This window comes from Neolamprologus multifasciatus, chromosome 10 (genome assembly GCF_963576455.1).
Source record: "Neolamprologus multifasciatus chromosome 10, fNeoMul1.2, whole genome shotgun sequence".
Classification (NCBI taxonomy): Eukaryota; Metazoa; Chordata; class Actinopteri; order Cichliformes; family Cichlidae; genus Neolamprologus; species Neolamprologus multifasciatus.
Window position 1 is genome coordinate 17,308,618 of NC_140448.1, and position 17,496 is coordinate 17,326,113.

At 41.8% G+C, this 17,496-nt stretch overlaps 2 protein-coding genes across 2 annotated transcripts; one reads left to right on the forward strand and one right to left on the reverse strand.

Annotated features, from left to right (window-relative positions):
• Positions 1 to 1,083: 1,083 nt before the first annotated feature.
• Positions 1,084 to 17,496, reverse strand: kl (klotho). The gene is made up of 13 exons (XM_085173809.1): positions 16,150 to 17,496; positions 14,336 to 14,766; positions 14,173 to 14,252; positions 13,868 to 14,030; positions 13,333 to 13,438; positions 12,022 to 12,171; positions 11,670 to 11,905; positions 10,969 to 11,164; positions 8,735 to 8,913; positions 8,533 to 8,640; positions 8,148 to 8,253; positions 7,863 to 7,989; positions 1,084 to 6,948 (listed from the first exon to the last, which is right to left on the reverse strand). Exons 1-13 carry the CDS (start codon positions 16,867 to 16,869, stop codon positions 6,614 to 6,616), a joined length of 2,937 nt encoding a protein of 978 aa, XP_085029935.1. The 5' UTR covers positions 16,870 to 17,496; the 3' UTR covers positions 1,084 to 6,613.
• Positions 1,112 to 4,568, forward strand: rfc3 (replication factor C (activator 1) 3). Its single transcript, XM_085173815.1, has 9 exons — positions 1,112 to 1,250; positions 2,682 to 2,819; positions 2,987 to 3,054; positions 3,212 to 3,309; positions 3,502 to 3,683; positions 3,803 to 3,939; positions 4,028 to 4,126; positions 4,211 to 4,280; positions 4,377 to 4,568. The coding sequence occupies exons 1-9, from the start codon at positions 1,164 to 1,166 to the stop codon at positions 4,566 to 4,568; spliced, it is 1,071 nt and encodes a 356-aa protein (XP_085029941.1). The 5' UTR covers positions 1,112 to 1,163.

Genomic DNA, 17,496 nt, shown 5'->3' on the forward strand with positions numbered 1-17,496 from the left:
GTTTAAATGCTACAGACTACTGATCATGTCCATCCCTTTATGATCATTGCGTATGTATCTTCTGATGGCTGCTTCCAGCTGGATAACACACCATGTCACAAAGCTCAAATCATCTCAAACTGGTTTCTTGAGCATTAAAAAGACTGTATGTACTCAAATGACCTCCAGAGGCATCTCTGATATGTTACCAGTGTTAACATATGGACCCTAACCACAAAGAACAAAGACAGAGACAGTTCTAAAAGCAAAAGGGATCCAAACCCAGTACTGGCAATGCTTGCCTAATAAAGTATATATAGTGTATATTTTCTTCTGCTTGTCTTTCTTTTCTTTTTTTTACTTTTTCATTTTTATAAATGAGGCAAAACCAGAGTCGTGGATTAAAGAAAAAGGTGCTTTGACCAGATAATGATCACAAAGATAGAAAACGCAAATAATTGTACAGTAAGGCCAGCTCCTCCAAAAAAAATCCCCAAAACTAAAAACTACGCACTCATACCTTTTCATTGTGAAATGACAGCTTTGTTTTTGCAGCATGGGATTAACTGTCTCACATTCCTCTGTGATATTAGTCTGTTTTCCATGAACAAATCCTTCATATCGTTTCCTCTCTTTGGCTTTCACCCAGTAAGGCATGTCTCCTCATCTGCTGTATAGACGATGACATGAATGTCTGTTTGCACCTGGACACGAGAGATGTCACGCATGAGTGGCACAAGCAAAAGTCATTTGGTATCGCCTGTTTAGAGGAATTATACACAGTTTTAAAAACAAATGTGCTGACTGCGAATGTGTGGCTCCACAGACCTCTCAACAGTAAGCTAAATAAATCACAGATAAAGTGTATTTTAGAATGTGGGGGAATAAAAAAATCACATTTTAGAGCATTCACAGATTATTGAATTACTGAGGTACGTTATTTTACTGAGTCCTATATAAAAAAAAAAATATATGTTTTGTTTTTGTTTTATTTTTTTGCGCAATGAAAATTCCGGTTTACCTACGCGCCTGTAGCAGATTTGTCCTCTCCGTCTCTCCGTAGCCGAGCAGGAACCAGTCGCGCGGGTTGCTGTGTGAAAAATATTTCGCGGGAGATTAGCAAGCGGAGAGTGTGTCTGCTGTCAACACGGACGACTGTAACGTTTTACTGAATCCATAGCAGAATGAGTTTGTGGGTGGACAAATATCGTCCGTCGTCCCTCGGGAAACTGGACTTTCATAAAGAGCAGGCGGCTCAGCTCAAAAACCTGGTAAGAGAAATAAGCTCCTCCATGATGGCTGTTTATTCAGATTGGCGGTAGCGTCGTAAATAATGCTGCATATGAGCTGGCATGGTCGACAAGTTTAGCTTTGCAAGACAAGAGTGGGGGATTTACTGAGCTGGTTAAGAGGCTTTTTGTGTACAGCTTGTAAAACAACCCCGTTCATGCTATCGTGGACGTTACTAGCTATGTGCAACTTGTTCCACTTTGACACTATAATGGAGCCAGAACCTCACAGTATTGACCAAGAGGGTAAATAGATCTGATGGCATTTTAATAAGGCTTCACATCCACTTAAAGATGATCTCATCCTCTCACACTTTCTGTATACACATCACGCACCATTCTTTCCTAGACAGAGTATTGTGCACGCACAACTTGTGTTTTTGAAGTGCTTGTTCACATATGTTCATCGTTTAGGAGGTAATATTCATACTTTTTGTGTTTCTTATTCCATTTATGTGAATGCTTGAAAATGGTGTTTTTAAACATACAGTTTTGGTGAGAAAATTTAATCCACTGACGTCTTGGTCATGAGTGCAATGGTCATATTGAGCTTTTAATCATTCCATCCATCCAAACTATTGTTCTTCCAAGTTGGAATGATTGCATGGTGCATATCTTTTATGACTTTAAAAATAATTGGTTGCACAAGTTTGAATTTATTTTAGATTTTCTCTCATCTCTGAAGAGTTCATTTAAATTGGTTGATTCCTAGCATGGACCCGGCTTTTAAGCATAGTCCACAAAAGGGTTGAGTTTAGCCAGGAGCTTTTAGTAGTTTAGCCTGCTTTTCCAAACCAGCTTTGGTTTATTTTTAGGATGATTGTCCTGTTACAGCACCCAATGTTGTCCAAGTTTCAACCATCTAGATTTTGGATGTAGTCCCCCTTCTCCATTATTCCATCCACTCTGTGCAGTGTACTGCTACCACTGGCAGATCTTCAATTACTGACTTCTTTGGCGTTTTACATTGTTCTGAGTACTGGTCGTTCCAATGAGTGCTGTCAAACAAATCCTTTCTATGCTGGCAAAGAGAAACTACCATTTGTAGTCGACCGTGATAACTAATGAGAAGTTAATAGGCATGAAGTTAACCTTCAGCACCATCAATAAAATAAATTTAAACTTGTTCACCCAATTCTTGTTTTTTGGGTTGTTGTCTTGTGTTGTGGTCATTTAAGATGTATACTGCACAACTTTTTTACGCTGGAGAAACAAAATCCCAAAATAACCATGACATTCATGACCTTGATAATTCATGAGTTGACGTAAGTGTTGCTCTCATTGGCAACATAACGCAATGTTGGTAATATTTAAAAGCAAAGATATAATGGCTGATTCTTAAAAAAAAAAAAAAAAACTTCAAACACAAGGAAAAAAGAAAGAAAAACTACAAATTTTGTGTTAATGTTTCAGGTTCAGTGTGGTGACTTCCCACACTTGTTGGTGTACGGTCCATCAGGTGCAGGCAAGAAGACCCGCATCATGTGTCTGCTGAGGGAGCTCTACGGTCCTGGGGTGGAAAAGCTTCGCATTGAGCACCAGACCATTGTGGTAAGAGGGAAAATAATTAAACAATCACTCTCCCCAAGCGAATAACTTCCGTAAAATACACCTTTCACATGCTGTATTTAGAGTCACATTTCTGATCAATCTTCAACTTTTTAGACTTACAACTTAAAGATTTAGTTGATTTCCCAGTTTGTGGTTTTTGTCTGCAGGCTCCCTCAAAGAAGAAAATTGAGATTAACACCATAGCCAGCAACTATCACTTGGAAGTAAATCCAAGGTGAGGAGATTTTCTTACTTGATAGTTGCACTCCTGTATCTCAGGGAACTGCTTTACTTTTTCCCTCCAGTACATGTGACAACTATAGTTGCTATAAAAGGCCTTTTTGCTTCAGCTATAATGTTTGTTTATTGTATTTCTGTTCTGTGCTGTACAGTGATGCAGGGAACCAGGACCGCGTGGTGATTCAAGAGCTGATCAAAACTGTGGCACAGTCTCAGCAAATCCAGTCGAGCACTCAGAGAGACTTCAAAGGTAGAAGTGTGCTAATTTAGCCTGTAGTCAAATGTATGAAGACTTAACCGTTAAGACTAAAAATGTAGACTTGCGGGATTATGTTTTATCTGTGAACTCATTTCACCTATTTACCATTTAGCTCTGTGAACTCACAGCATCTACCTGTCACTTATTTAGCAATTGGCACCTTTATTTTTTTCTTTTTCTCAGTGGTGTTGCTAACAGAGGTGGACAGACTGACGAAGGATGCCCAGCACGCTTTGCGTCGGACGATGGAAAAGTACATGGCCACCTGCAGACTCATCCTCTGCTCCACCTCTACTTCCAAAGTCATCGGGCCAATTAGGAGCCGTTGTCTGGCGATTAGAGTTCCTCTGCCGAGCACAGAAGAGGTGAGACGAATTTGGTGTCTTTTGGCGTGCTCTTACTAATTGACATTATTTGGAACTTGTGTTTTTGTTCATTAAGGTAACTTTTTCCCTTTTTCTCTGCTGTCTTCTTGTTTTTTAAGGTTTGTAGTGTTCTTACGTCCGTCTGTAAAAAGGAGGGTCTCGTCCTCCCACCTGAGCTGGCCAAGCAAATCAGCGAAAAATCTGGTCGCAACCTCCGTAAAGCGCTTTTGATGTGCGAGGCCTGCCGAGTGCAGCAGTAAGTTGTGGCAAAACTTACCATTTTCTTTCTTACGTTGGAATTAAAGCTAAACACATACTTATTTAGCATATCTTATTATTCACAGGTATCCATTCTCAGTGGACCAAGACGTCCCGGAGACAGACTGGGAGGTTTATCTTAGAGAAACGGCTAATGCCATCGTCAGCCAGCAGAGTCCTCAAAGGTACGTGTGACAGAGATTTGGTTCTGTTAGAGATCAAACTTGTGGAGATACTTTGATGAAAATTCCCACCCATGTTTGTTCCAGGTTGTTGGAGGTCCGAGCCAGACTGTATGAGCTCCTGACCCACTGCATCCCTCCTGAGATTATCATGAAGGTATCGTTTACTTCACGTTATCTCCTGTGAAAGTGCAGTTTGTGGTTGTCTTTAATGAAGAGGCTGTAAAAATGTCCTTGTTCATTCCTCTAACAGTGTCTCGTGAAAGAGTTGCTTAATAACTGTGATGGGCAGCTGAAGACGGAGGTGGCTCACATTGCAGCCTTCTATGAGCACAGACTACAGCTGGGGAGCAAAGCCATCTACCACCTGGAGGCGTTCACTGCCAAGTTCATGGCCATCTACAAGAAGTTCATGGAAGATGGTCTGGATGCGATGATGTTTTGACTTTAAATGGACTTTAAATAGACCAATATTTTTCTGGTCAGGAGTTTAACAGCTGCGTTTTTTTTTGTTTTTTCAACAATACTTTTCTTTGTTGCCTCCACAACTTTCACTGGACTTGAGACAGGCTTCTGTTCTTTTTAGGCATTGTGGTGACGCTGACACAGTTTACTCCACAATAAGTCTTACAGTTTCTGGCTTTATGTGTAGTTGCCCAAAACCCTCAGTGCTAAACGCTGTTAGTAAACTTTGATCTCTCTGTGTAGTCGTGTAAACTACTAATAGTGGTGGTGTGATGACCACCCCGGGAGGGGGAAAAAAATCACATTGTACTGAACAAAACAATAAATTGCTTTGATTACAGATATTCTGATCTGTATGCTGTATGGATGTGACCAAATCTATAATGATAATCATAAACACTGAGCCTTTTTTTTTAAACCTGAAATCAAGATATTGATGCATGGTACGTATGGGCAAAGGGGAATGTAACGCATCATATTTCAGGATGAGCCAGCCTGTAGTAAATGGATAACAAGATTGCCCAAACTAGGGTGAATAAAATTACAGATGAGTGATACATTCATTCGTGTATGCACAGCTCGCTGAAAGTCCCTCCACACCATTTCCATCCACTGTGGACTTTGGGTCATTGGAGCACCTTTTTTTCTTTTTTCAGCCTCTCTGTTGTAAATTTGTTGTTTTGTTTGGGATCGTTGTCCTATTGCTTGTCCTAATTTCACCAGAATACTTTGGCATACAGAGGAGTTTGTGGCCACTTCACGGTCCTGTGGCTGCAAAACAAGCTCAGATCATCAGCCCTCCACTAGTTGGTATGAGGTGTTTGTGCTGATATGCTAATTGGCTTTTGTTAAAAGTAATGCCGTGCAGTATGACCAACATCTGCATTTTGGTTTTTCCTGTCGAAAGAAAATTGTTCCACAAGTCTTGTGGTTTGTTCAGATGCATCTTTGGAAACATTTCTCCTGGCAATCCTTCCAAAGACGCTGCATGTGTTCAGCCTTTTTTTAATTGTACTGTCATGAACTCTAACATTTAACATGCTAACTGAGGCCTATAGAGTCTGAGCTGTAGGCCACTCTTTGGAAAACTGTATACATGTAAACGCACAGCTGAGTGCTCCAGAGCAGCAAACTCAAAATTTCTGCTTTTATAGAGGAGTTACTCTTGCAACCTACTTTATTCCTGTGGAAGTGTACTTAGAGTGTACTTGGTTTTTCACAGGACTGCATAGACTCCTGTGAAAATTTTTTTCACAGCTGTACGTACTGTATGTAAAGGCAGCTGGAACATGGGCCAACAAGGACGTAATGCAACATGTTTCCAGGGTGAGCCAAACCACGTGTGCTGCAGGTATGTAATTATATAACTGTGGGCTCTAACCACATTACTTCAGGACACACAAACAGAGATTCACTTTCACTAACAAAAATGGCCAAATTAATGCAAATAATACAAAAAAAGCTGAATTATAGAGCTTAATTTACACTTTTTGTTAAGTGTCCAAATAAATAATTACATGTCTTTTAAAAGCTGACTGTCCTGTAATCTTTCTTGTTAAACTCAAAGTAACTTAGAGGTGGAATGAATGTGGTTTGCGTCCTGCAAATCAAAATGAATTTTGTGACTGTCAGACCTTTCATCCCAAATCTGACATGTCTGCGCAGTTTAATTTGTGATTCTCTTTCAGCCACTTCTTAGTTCTTGTAGCATTTGCTTAATTTTGTTTATTTACTACTCGTCTTGGAGAAAGAATGTGTCACCTTGGACAGACGTTTAATTATGGACTTGTTAATCCTCTGCACTCTCTCCATACAATGAAAACAAATAGACGTATTGGAGACGTAAGATTATCTAAAAAAGAGATGTTTTATTAACACCAGCATTACTTAGTGACATATAAAGCCTAAAATGTGAGGCTGATTGCAGCATGTCTTATATCAGACCTCCTTTAGCATCAAATCCAAACTATTACAGACTGCACTGCTGAACAGCGAGCACACTTTGGGTCGAAGCAGCTCCTGCCATCAGTAACATTCCTTGTGTCTCTTGGCTGTATAGTAAATAATGAGGCCCAGGGTGATCAGCACCCCTGAACCTACCAGAATCAAGAAGCCCATTACAGGACTCTTGCCCAGGACGTGGCAGCTACGGCAGGGCGGTGCCAAACTGGGACACAGCTGTGGCTCTGCTCCTTGAATTGGGAAGCCGTTATGCTTGATGATGTTGCGATAGTTGGAAAGAGAGGCTTTGACAACGACTTCCTCGTGGACTTGGCCATACAAGCCGAACCCCGGGTCTCTCTGATCGTTCAGGGCATAGGCAAAGTAACCCTTCAGGTTTACACCATCCAGAGTGTATGCTGTGGAGGACGGAGGAGGAAAGGCAGCGTGTTAGATATTGAGTCTTCTTTTGGTTGCTTCCTTTAGGGGTCACCACAACAGATCATCTGATTCTATCTCAATCTCTTACAAGCCTCCATAAATCTTCTCTGAGGTCTTTGTCTTTTCCTCTTGAGTGACAGGAGAAAAGAATAAACTTAGTTTTTACATCTTATAGAAGCCAAAGATTTTAGCCAGTTCTGCTCCAGTCTTAAGGGTAAAGATAATTAAATACACCATTTTAGTATAGAATTCTTCGAGGTCATAGGTCAAATCAGGGTCACAAAAATTAGGAAAAACCCTTAGTTTCCATGGTCAACTCCAAACTTTAAACCAACATATTAGTGATTGGAGGACATAAGCACTGTTTGAGCTCTTTAAGACATTATTTTTCAGTACAACATTATATGACACATAACTTAATATACTATATTTTCATATTACCAATGCTGACATCAGCATAAAACAAAGTTTAAGTATAGCTCTTTCTCTTCGGGTGGAGCTGCGCTGTCTGAGTGCTCTTGTTATTTCCTGTTCTTTGGCAAAAGTCAAAGTGCATGTGAAAATATCTCTCCCATCGCTTTTCTTAAAAAATTTACTAATAATAAACTTAACGTGGCTCCAGCAACACTACAAGATATCATCCTTTGGTGTAACACAGTAAGCTTTACAAGGGCAGGGACCTGACTCAAAACTTCAGCGTGGACTGTGCGTGCATCTCTGTTGATATTTGTGTTTGCAGTTACGTGGGTCCAAGTCAGCTGACTGACCTGGGATCAGTGACCTAAATAGCTGTCTAATAATTAAACTGCATTGAGGCCACAGAGGGGAGAAGACTTTATCTCTACAGGATTGTACACAAGTTGCATGACATTAATCCACAAAAAAGTCTCACCTTTAAGTGCCTCGTTGATATAGTTGTACAGGTAGTAAACTCTCAGGCTGTCCTTGAAGCGGGCTGGATCTTCCTGGACCCCGTTAGCCATCACATAGACGGGCACGTCGCTGTAGTGCTCTTTCACCTTACAGAGCAAAAAAAAAAAAAAAAAACAGAGCCTCTTATGCTGCTATTACACTGAAACAACATATGACCTGAAAGTTTTAATCCACTCAGTATAAAAACACATAACTGCAAAGGGAAACAGATGGTTGCACACCACAACCATCACAAAAGTCTTACCCAGTTGAGGGCTTTCCTCAGTCCCCAGGGCACGACAGGTCTTGGGGACATGATCCACGTGGTGTCAATCATGTGTTGGACCTCAAGCATTGCTGTGTAGGTGTATCTGCAGATGTAGAAAATAAGAGTGACTAAACAACTTCCTATTAGTTAATAAATAAGTTCTGATGAGCCTGGATGAGTCATATTAACCCTCTCAAGGCAGGCGTTGCCGATTTGCAACAGTTAAAAACTAACAACCTGATTACCCCACATACATATTTTATGAGGTTTTTTTACTCAGAAGTACCACTGCTGGACTTGGTTGTGCATTAGCAACAAAAAGTTTAATTTGAGCCTGAGAGGGTTAAAACAGAGTGGAGTGTCCAGAGAAGTGAGGTCGTACGAGTCTTCCTTGGCGTGAGTCACAAGCTTGGTACTGAAGTGGCTGATGGCAAAGAAGTCATACGTCCCTTTAACCAGCTGTCTGTCGTCCTTCTTGAAAACTGGCAGTCTGTGGAAGCACATAAAATATAACTAAAATTTAACTGTGTACACTACACACAAGGCTTTAAAACTGTACCACACTGTGAATGAAGGATTTGTACTCGAGTGAGTTCAGCTGCCGCAGCCAGCTCCTCATCCCCACAGGATAGTCCCCACTGCCAAAGATTGGCTCTGCGAACCAGCCAATGCAGAAGTCTAAAACCCTTTTAGCCGGCTCCACGTCTTTTCGGCTGAATGAAAATGCCGGCTCCACCCAGTCCATATGCAAAGCCAGAGACACCTGATATTACACAAAGCATGCCAAGTTCAGGTGAGCATCTGAGACTATTTCTTTCTCCTGGTGTCCACACCAGGGGCGGATCTAGAAGGATGGCATGGGGTGGCAAGTGCCACCCTAAAATGACCCCTTGCCACCCCAGTTTTACATATGACATTGTTGTTTATGAAAATAAGATAGCATTAACAGTTCGAGCGTAGTTACAGTCAACAGTGAATATAAATGCTAAAACTGAATATATTGGATAGTGTTCCCCCCTGCACCATTAACAAATGGTTCAGTCCATAGCAGGACAGACTTTTTTCTTGTTTTCAGTAGCAAGCCATGCTTATAATTGTGCCATAGCATATTTTGAACAACACCACGGGAATTTCGGATTTTACACAGGTGGTTGGATGTTACACTCAGGAAATGGAAGGAAGGTGAGTGTTATTAACCCGCTGCACCTCCAAATCACATGACTATTTTAAGCTGACATGGCAACAAGCTGCAGCCACGCTGAGTCTCTATTTCAACCCACATTGAAAGTTCGGACTTCAAAGTTTTTAAATTTTAATTACAGGCCAGTAAATCCAGAGTTATGATAATATATATAAGCCACGCTTTTTTTCTAAATACCGTCTTCACGTTTGTGTGTGTGTGTTTTCTAAGGACAGCACGAAAACAGTAAAGAAAGGGGAAAAAAACACTTCTTTCCTATCAGTGGAAAAATGCACCATGTCAACAAATTAAAAAAAAAAAAGTCAAAATGTGGGATTTGGTTGTTTAGGAAGAGGGAAAAGTTTTGGGAATGACGGTAATGGCAGTGAGTGAGAGACAGAGAGAGTGAGTGAGAGAGAGACAGAGAGAGTTTTTAGATGTGGGAGATTTGTGACGTTTAGTGTGGAGTGTATACTTAGTGTGTTGTGTTGTCTTGTGTAGTTGTTCTGTTGTGTAGTCGTTTCGTTTTGTGTGTCAGTGAGGGCACTAATGAATGTCACTAAGGCACATTTGCAATGTAAACACTGTCACTAAGTAACTAAGTAGAAAACCAGCGGAGTGATACACCTCCGGTTGTCAGGCCTGCAGGTTTATCCCTGTGAAGTTCTTTTCTGTCTTTTGGTGGACAAACCTTTTTTTTTTACTGACACACGTCATTTGCGGGGCATCTTATTGCAACACCTGATTGTTCTCTTACTTTAGTTTTAGTAATATTTTTAAATGGTTGTAGAAAATCAAAAAAAAGACCGGCAGGTGTATTGGCTGCATTTTTAGATAAATAGCTGTATATGTTTACAAAATGTACAATTTATATTTGCAATTCAAGTTATAAAAATTTACTCAACATGTCTGTGGGGGGTTTTTTTTACAGTAAAAAATACTACTAGGATTTTAAGTTCTTTGTGTGATTTCAGATCAGTAATAGTACTATTAATAGTAATAGTAGTACTAATGCGGTAAGTCAGTGAAAAACAACTAAATTCAGTTGAGCTGAAAAGATACCAAACAAGGCAAGGGGGAAAAAATAAAATGAAACAATCTGAGGGTGAAATACAAACGGTTGTATTTCAGACCTCAGTGGGTTAATCCAACAAATTATGAAAAATTAGGTTAATTTTTGTTCATGACAGTGCAGATTTCTGACATTTTGTGTAATTTAAGCTGTAACAATGTGATTGTTTTCTAACAAAAAACAGTGTGAAACTTAGACTTGTTTTTGTAAATGAACCGCCCAATGTTGTGTAGCTTTCTGGATTTTATACTTATTGGGCTACATATTTATTTATTATACAGGCTATACAGTACATAACATTAGAAAATCACATGTTTTATGTAACTAAAGTGTGTAATTATGTGGGCTACAGACAATAATTAAGATATAGACTATATTTATATGAAAAACATGTATGCTTACTGCATTTGAATCATTCTAACCATATGTAACCACCTGCATATGTGTTTGGGGGGGGAAGGCATTGATTTTGCCACCCCATTTGATTTCTTTGCCACCCTCATGACACCCTAAGAAAATTTCTCTAGATCTGCCCCTGGTCCACACAGAACCAGCACTTCACTGACCTTTCCTCCCTGTGCATATCTGAACTCGCGGTCGTAAGCATGCCAGGCCAGCGCGTGAGCCCGCAGCATCTCATGGCCCTCCGGGTAGCTCACCATCTCATCGTTTGGTTCGTTCAGGGTGATCCATATCTTCACATAGGCCCCTAGCTCTCTGTAGCAAAGCCTGGCATAGTCTGCAAAGGCCTCTGGAGTCTTACTGTTACAAGGGAAAACAATATCTACATTAAGAAACTGAAATGGAAGTAATCTTGCTGCTCTGATATATCTAATAAAATAAGTATATACACAGTATAAGTATATACTGTGGCTCAAGACTTTTGCACAGTGACAACATTCAGGCACTTACATGTGATTTCAAAAAATAATAATGGTGGATATCTTTCTACTTTAAAAACAACGTCAGATGTCACTAATGGAGTTAAAAATGCCAGCACATCAGACTTTCAAATATTGGGATTGCTGGTTTTAGTATCTCTTTATTACAGGAAGAGAAAACACAGAGCAGTCAGCGATCACGCAGGTGAAAACATGGACACACTGTTCCTGGAAACATCGCCGCATGTTTGCTTTTATATCACACCACTCTGCCCATTACTGTAAGCTGTAATAAACCATGACTCATAGAAATTAACGTGTATTTGTTCTGTATTTGGAACAAATTTTCAAGCTCAAACGGTGTTTATATAAGCGCTCTATCTGACCTGTTCAGCCACCTGTTGGCAGTATCCAGCGGGGCCGGCAGGCTGCTGCGCTGGCGGGTGTGGTGCCAAAGAGTGACCACAGGTGTGACATTAGCCTGGAGCAGCTGACGTGAGAAACAGCGATAGTACCCCAGCAGGGTGGTGTTAGGATGAGCCACATCCCCTGTAGGCACCAGGGCTGACCAGTTGAGGGAGAAGTGGAAGTGGTTTACGCCAATCTGCCTGATTTCTTCCACCTAGGGAGGAGAATGAGGAGGGATACACACTAAAACTAAGAAACCTCCCTCAAACCTTTACAAGCTGTAACCCAAAAAAGAGCCAAAACAGGTGGCAGGTGGGTAAAATGGCCAACCTGCTGGCGGATGGTGGCGTAATCGGCACAGTGTGGGGTTCGATGTAGAGGCGGCGCGTTGAAGCCCTCCAGCTTCAGCAGCTCTCCGTTGTTGGAGACGTTCCAGAGGTAAATGTTTGGGTCTGCAAACTGGGTGGGCGTGGTCTCCACCTGTGCGAATAACGATGCAAAACGATCAAAGCAGTTTTGCATGATGACTCTGTGGGTTTATGTGGTTTATTATTAAGAGAGGGTTAATTACTGTCCCTGTTGCAAGTTGGACTTTCACCATAAAAAGCGCAGGCTGGAAGTAATGTAATCCACATGATGCAAGTTCGATCAGGGCAAGAGAAATACTTTCAAATAAGATATTATAATCACTGCATAAATCTTCAAAATATCCAACAGAGCCGTCATGTTAAATATGTTAGACATCAGCCCCACAGATGGTAGAATGATAAACAGGTCCTATTCTGAGTCCCTGAATCAAAGCTGAGACAGTTAAGTTAATATTTTCTTGAGTTGACATCTCCAAGGAAGCATGTAACATGGAAGACTAATGTACCTGTATTAATTCAGCTCCATATTATTGTGTGAAGTTGCACTGGGTTGGGAGTGGTTGTGTGTGTGTCACATTTTTGGTGAGCCATTGGCTGTAATGGGGTTGGACTAATTAGAGGCAGGTGTACTTGATTGCACTGATACACTGGTCTACTTATAGCCCACACTACAAACACTGCTGTGTCATTTTGTCTCTCTCTGCGGGTGTGTAATGTAATCAAATCTGACATGTTTGGGATGGATGGGTTTTGCACTGTGAGTTATATAGTGAGCATTTCATTTTGTCTCTCTGTGCAGGCCAGGGCCTATTATATGCCACAACCTAAAGGCAGCGGAGTTGCAGAGGCTGTAGTGACCACTGGCTATCTACTTGCAGGGTGGTGGGTCTCAGAGGACAACTGCTAACCCTGTTGAAGTCAACACGTGGAGTGCAACAGGCATTGTGGCATAGCTGGCTCTGGCCTTGGGACTGTGTGTTTTTACTTGATTTGCAAATGGGACACTGGACTGTTTTATCTTTTGATTATCGTGTCAGTAAATTATCTTTTAGAATTTTATTGACTGTCATCTTTTTGCCCACGGCTGAGACGGTTGGTCAGACCTGGAATCTTTTTTGGGTGTGTTACAAGCATTCTAATCGCCTTTCATTCATTATCCGACCTCTGTCCTTTGGCCCGCCATGACTTCCGCATCCATCTGCAAAACCCCCTGCAGTGCCTACACACTATCTCCTCCCGGGCTCAGTTTACATGCACAAACACCCACACGCACCTGGATTGAGTTGGCTGACACACCCCAGGCGAAATCACAGGGGAAGGCTCCTTGTACTGGTCTGTTCTCAGGAAGTTCTGGGAAACCGTTGCTCTGGATGACGTTTCTGTAGGAATGATGACAGCGGCACAAACTCTCTTCCTTTATTGTGTCTCTTTACTGTGTTTGTAAGACATAATTGTGATTTTTATCAAAAGAGAAGGGTCCTTAACTGAACCAAGATGAAACAGTTACTGTAGATATTTTGTGCTGTCTAACCTTCTCTACATCTTCTCCATCAATGATCTCAAATTAAACATCCCATTTCTTGGTACTGGTGCTTACTGATCATTAAGTCTCTTCTTAATCCAGCTTCAACAATTCTTTTCCACTAAATGAAGGTAGTGGAAAAGAGTTGTTGGTGTGGCTCATCAGCTTTATTGCTCTGCTGTGCTGCTGTACAGCATTTTATTAGCAACTTATTCTGCTGTTGGAGGAATTCAGCAGATACCTGCACAAATTGTGCACCCTAAAATGATAAGAACTGAACACATGCCTGTAAAAGGTGGCAGATGTCTTTGGCTCCCTCTTCATGTCAGGAGTGTTGAAGTCCACATAGTAAAGCCCCCGTCGTATCCCGTATTCCCTGTGCCACTCAAAGCCGTCTATCAGAGACCAGGCAGTGTATCCAATCACGTTCACTCCGTCTATGACGATTGCTGGATTACAAACACAACAGTGCAGATGACCCATATTTAGCTTCAGTGTGAAGTTATCGGGTCGCCATTGTTTTTATGACCACTTATGCTGATATGAGAAATGTTATGATATGAGAATGTCAATACACGACACTGGACTCACACTTAAGCGCCTCGGCGATGAACCTCTTGAGGTAGTACATGTGTTTTGGGTCTTTTGTCTTGGTGTTGCCGAGGACGTACCTGCATGGAAACCAAGACGTTCAACAGAGACATGAGGTGGCATCAAAGAGGTGCTGTGCAATCAGCAGAGCGTCTACACCTACCAACCACTCTGCACCACAAAGATGGGGGGGTTGTCATACTCCGTGTTGACCCAGTAGAGCAGCATCCTCAGGTCCAGATCCTCCTGCTGCCCAAACTTGAGGCTGTCGTTGATCAGATGGAAGCTCAGCGCCGCACCATGAGAGAGGGCAAAAAAGTCAGCTGTTCCTTTCACCTGTTCACTTTCTTCCGGCGTGAAGGAGGGCAGACGTGAGCCCAGCCTTGACTTCATGCAGGGGGGGTAGTCTCCATCTATGAACAGTGGCCGGGCGAACCAACCCAGGACGTGGTCCAGGGAGCACTGACATTCTCTCAGGCTTTCCAGGCGAGTGCGGCTGGGCTTGATCCAGTGAGAGGCCAGAGCCATGGACAGTTTGCCATGGTGTCGTGGACGGTAGTGGCGGTCGTAGAGATGCCAAGCAGCTGCGTGAGCCTGGAGGAGGGAGAAGGACAGAAAAAGAGGGGAGATGGGTGGATGGGATGTAGGCATAAATGCTGGGAAGGATGACACAAAACAAATATAACATTAATAATATTAAATATTATAAGGCCTTGAGATTTATTATTTTCACAGCAGCCCAGAAACAAATACATTATTACTCATGAGAGCAGCTCGATCAAATATTCGTTCCTACACAATCAGGTTATCCACGATGATGGAGTTTATAGATTAACAGTTTAAAAGAAAAAAACTTGTCATTGCTCCACCAGCTTCATCTTCGTGTAAGTCATACATTTCAAGCATCTTGAAACGTTCTACGCTCCAGTAAAAAAGACCATAAAAAAAAGATATACATAATTTTTAAGAAAGTCTAAATCCAAATAAGCATGGCGAGCCAAAGCCACGAGCTTCACTGTCAGCAGGTCGGTAAAGATCCTCAGGCAAAAAATGATAAGGAGTTACTCATGGTGCTGAGAAAAATTAAGAAAACAATCAACATAGTAAGATGTTTGTTTCTGTGAGGTTATTGTCTGCGATAGCTTTGCTTGTTTGTGAACTAACGTGTAGTCAGCAGGATTTACAAAGACGTTATATATAAAATAATGACATGTTTTGCAAGTATCTTTATGACTCTGTGTGATTGTACCTGCAATATAATAAATCAAGTCCTTTTTGACCATTTAAATTTCTTTATAGTACTGTGATGTTATATTGTTGTTGCAATTTCTTGGCTAGATCTTGCTTTAAAAAGACTTTTGTAACCCTTTAAAGACTAAACTGGGAAATAATTGCATACATGAGTTTTAATTTGTATCAAATTTGCTACATCTAGCTTTTTTTCTTTTTTTCTTTAAAATGCATTTCCCATTAACAGAAGTGTTCTTTATGCCCCAAACTGACAGGTTGGGTGGAAACAAGTCATTTACAATAAATACTACAGGCAATCTTAGTTTAAGTGTTATAAATTTTTAGATTTGTTGGCCTGTAAAAAATATCTCCCCTGAATGATATCAAGTGAATTTGAGAAAGAACATCCCCGTCACAAGGCATAAGCGCCAGTCAGTTTTTGGTAAAGTGACTGTTATATCACTTTATATCATCCTAAAATGTCTCATTGACATTAAAAATGTCCTTTTTATGGGAGAGCTGGCCCAGAGAGCAGAAAATGTAACAAATGTAACATCAAAGTTCCATAAAGATACTTTAAGTATTGGATTGGCTACAGAGTCAAAAGGATACTTACAAAACAGGTAATTTCCTTATTTTAGAAATAACCCCTTCAAATCCTCTTCACTAAAGTTGTTTTAATAATGTAAGCACATATTTTAGATATTTTAAAAAACACACATACACACAGGAACAACATAGAATCACCTTCAGCAGGTTGTGTCCAACCCGGAATGGAAGATCAGGGTCGTTCTTTATCCCGGGAGCCACCACTCCGGTGCCATATCCGTGTCTCGCCACCACAAAGGGGTTATCGATGGTGATCCAGTACTTTACGTCATCCCCGAAAGCCTGGAAACAGAAATCGGCGTAGTCTTTGAAAATTCCCACGAGCTCCGGGTTGCTCCATCCGCCGAGGGTCTGCTGCAGGTGGTCTGGCAGGTCCCAGTGGTAGAGCGTGACCACCGGCTCCACGCGGATCTCCTTCAGCTTCTTAATGAGCGTCCGGTAGTAGTTGGTGCCGATTTCGTTGTAACTGCCACGGGTACCGTTGGGAAAAATCCTGGACCAGGACAGAGAAAATCTGTAGTGGCTGACCCCGAGCTGTTTAATGGCTCGGATGTCAGCGTTGATGTTGTGGTAGCTGTCGCTGCCCACGTCTCCGGTGATCATTCGGGTGCCGCCGCGCGTAAAAGTGTCCCAAATGGAGAGCCCCTTCCCGTCCTTTTCGAACGCGCCCTCCACCTGGTACGCGGCCGTGCCCACCGCCCATATGAAGTCCTTGGGGAAGGTGTCATAGAGGAAAGCCTTGTCTGCCGGATAGGGCAGCTTATTGAAGCGACCCCAGGTTTTCAAGCCGGCGTTAGGCTTTGCAGTCACGGGGGTGAAGAAGCCAAGAAATGTCACGAAGGTGAGCAAAGCCTTCATGGTAGCCGTCAATACTGGCTTTGGATGTCCAGTTTTGTCCCTTAAAGGGGCTCTTATTTAATCATGCTTGGAGCTTTTCAGTCACTAAACACGGGACTGTGGAGCGCAGTCAGCCAGCTGTGAACCCACCACACGCCGCCTCTCCAAATCTATCAATTATTAGCCAAAGCACCTGACGCAACGAGCTCTCCAGGCACAACATGATGTTAAGAGCCCCAAATGGCCAATCCGTTGCTTAACCACATTAGTTTTTAACAACAACTGATGGGACATGGATACATTAAATATGCTTGTTTGTCTGTTCAAGCAAGGCCACAGTTTGGCTTTTTTCCCCCTTCTTTTGGTCTAGATGTGATAAAGTATTCACAGCACAGGAAAGGAGAGTGACCCAGGTGCCCCTAATATAATCCCAGTAACGGTCCTATTATTATGCATCCTCAGCTGGCACATAATTTCATAACTGTATTCCGGTGTCACACATCAAGCGCAATAAAAGCTCATCGACATTTCTCACCGGATCCGGTTCACTCAGGACCCCACACAGAAAGAGGACGGTGGAGAGGGGGGTGAAGAGGAGATGTATGCAAACAGAAGACTGAGTGTACCCTGCAGCACATCACTTCCTTA

What these genes read in the sequence shown, in the direction of transcription:
- rfc3 (XM_085173815.1), top strand. Translation starts at nt 1,164, where the DNA reads ATGAGTTTGTGGGTGGACAAATATCGTCCGTCGTCCCTCGGGAAACTG. An exon ending in CACTTGGAAGTAAATCCAAG is followed by an intron (nt 3,055 to 3,211) that starts GTGAGGAGATTT and finishes TGTGCTGTACAG; the next exon opens with TGATGCAGGGAACCAGGACC. An exon ending in CACTCAGAGAGACTTCAAAG is followed by an intron (nt 3,310 to 3,501) that starts GTAGAAGTGTGC and finishes TCTTTTTCTCAG; the next exon opens with TGGTGTTGCTAACAGAGGTG.
- kl (XM_085173809.1), bottom strand. Translation starts at nt 16,869, where the DNA reads ATGAAGGCTTTGCTCACCTTCGTGACATTTCTTGGCTTCTTCACCCCC. An exon ending in TGTCAGCCAACTCAATCCAG is followed by an intron (nt 12,172 to 13,332) that starts GTGCGTGTGGGT and finishes TTATTCGCACAG; the next exon opens with GTGGAGACCACGCCCACCCA. An exon ending in TGAGGAAAGCCCTCAACTGG is followed by an intron (nt 7,990 to 8,147) that starts GTAAGACTTTTG and finishes TTGCTCTGTAAG; the next exon opens with GTGAAAGAGCACTACAGCGA.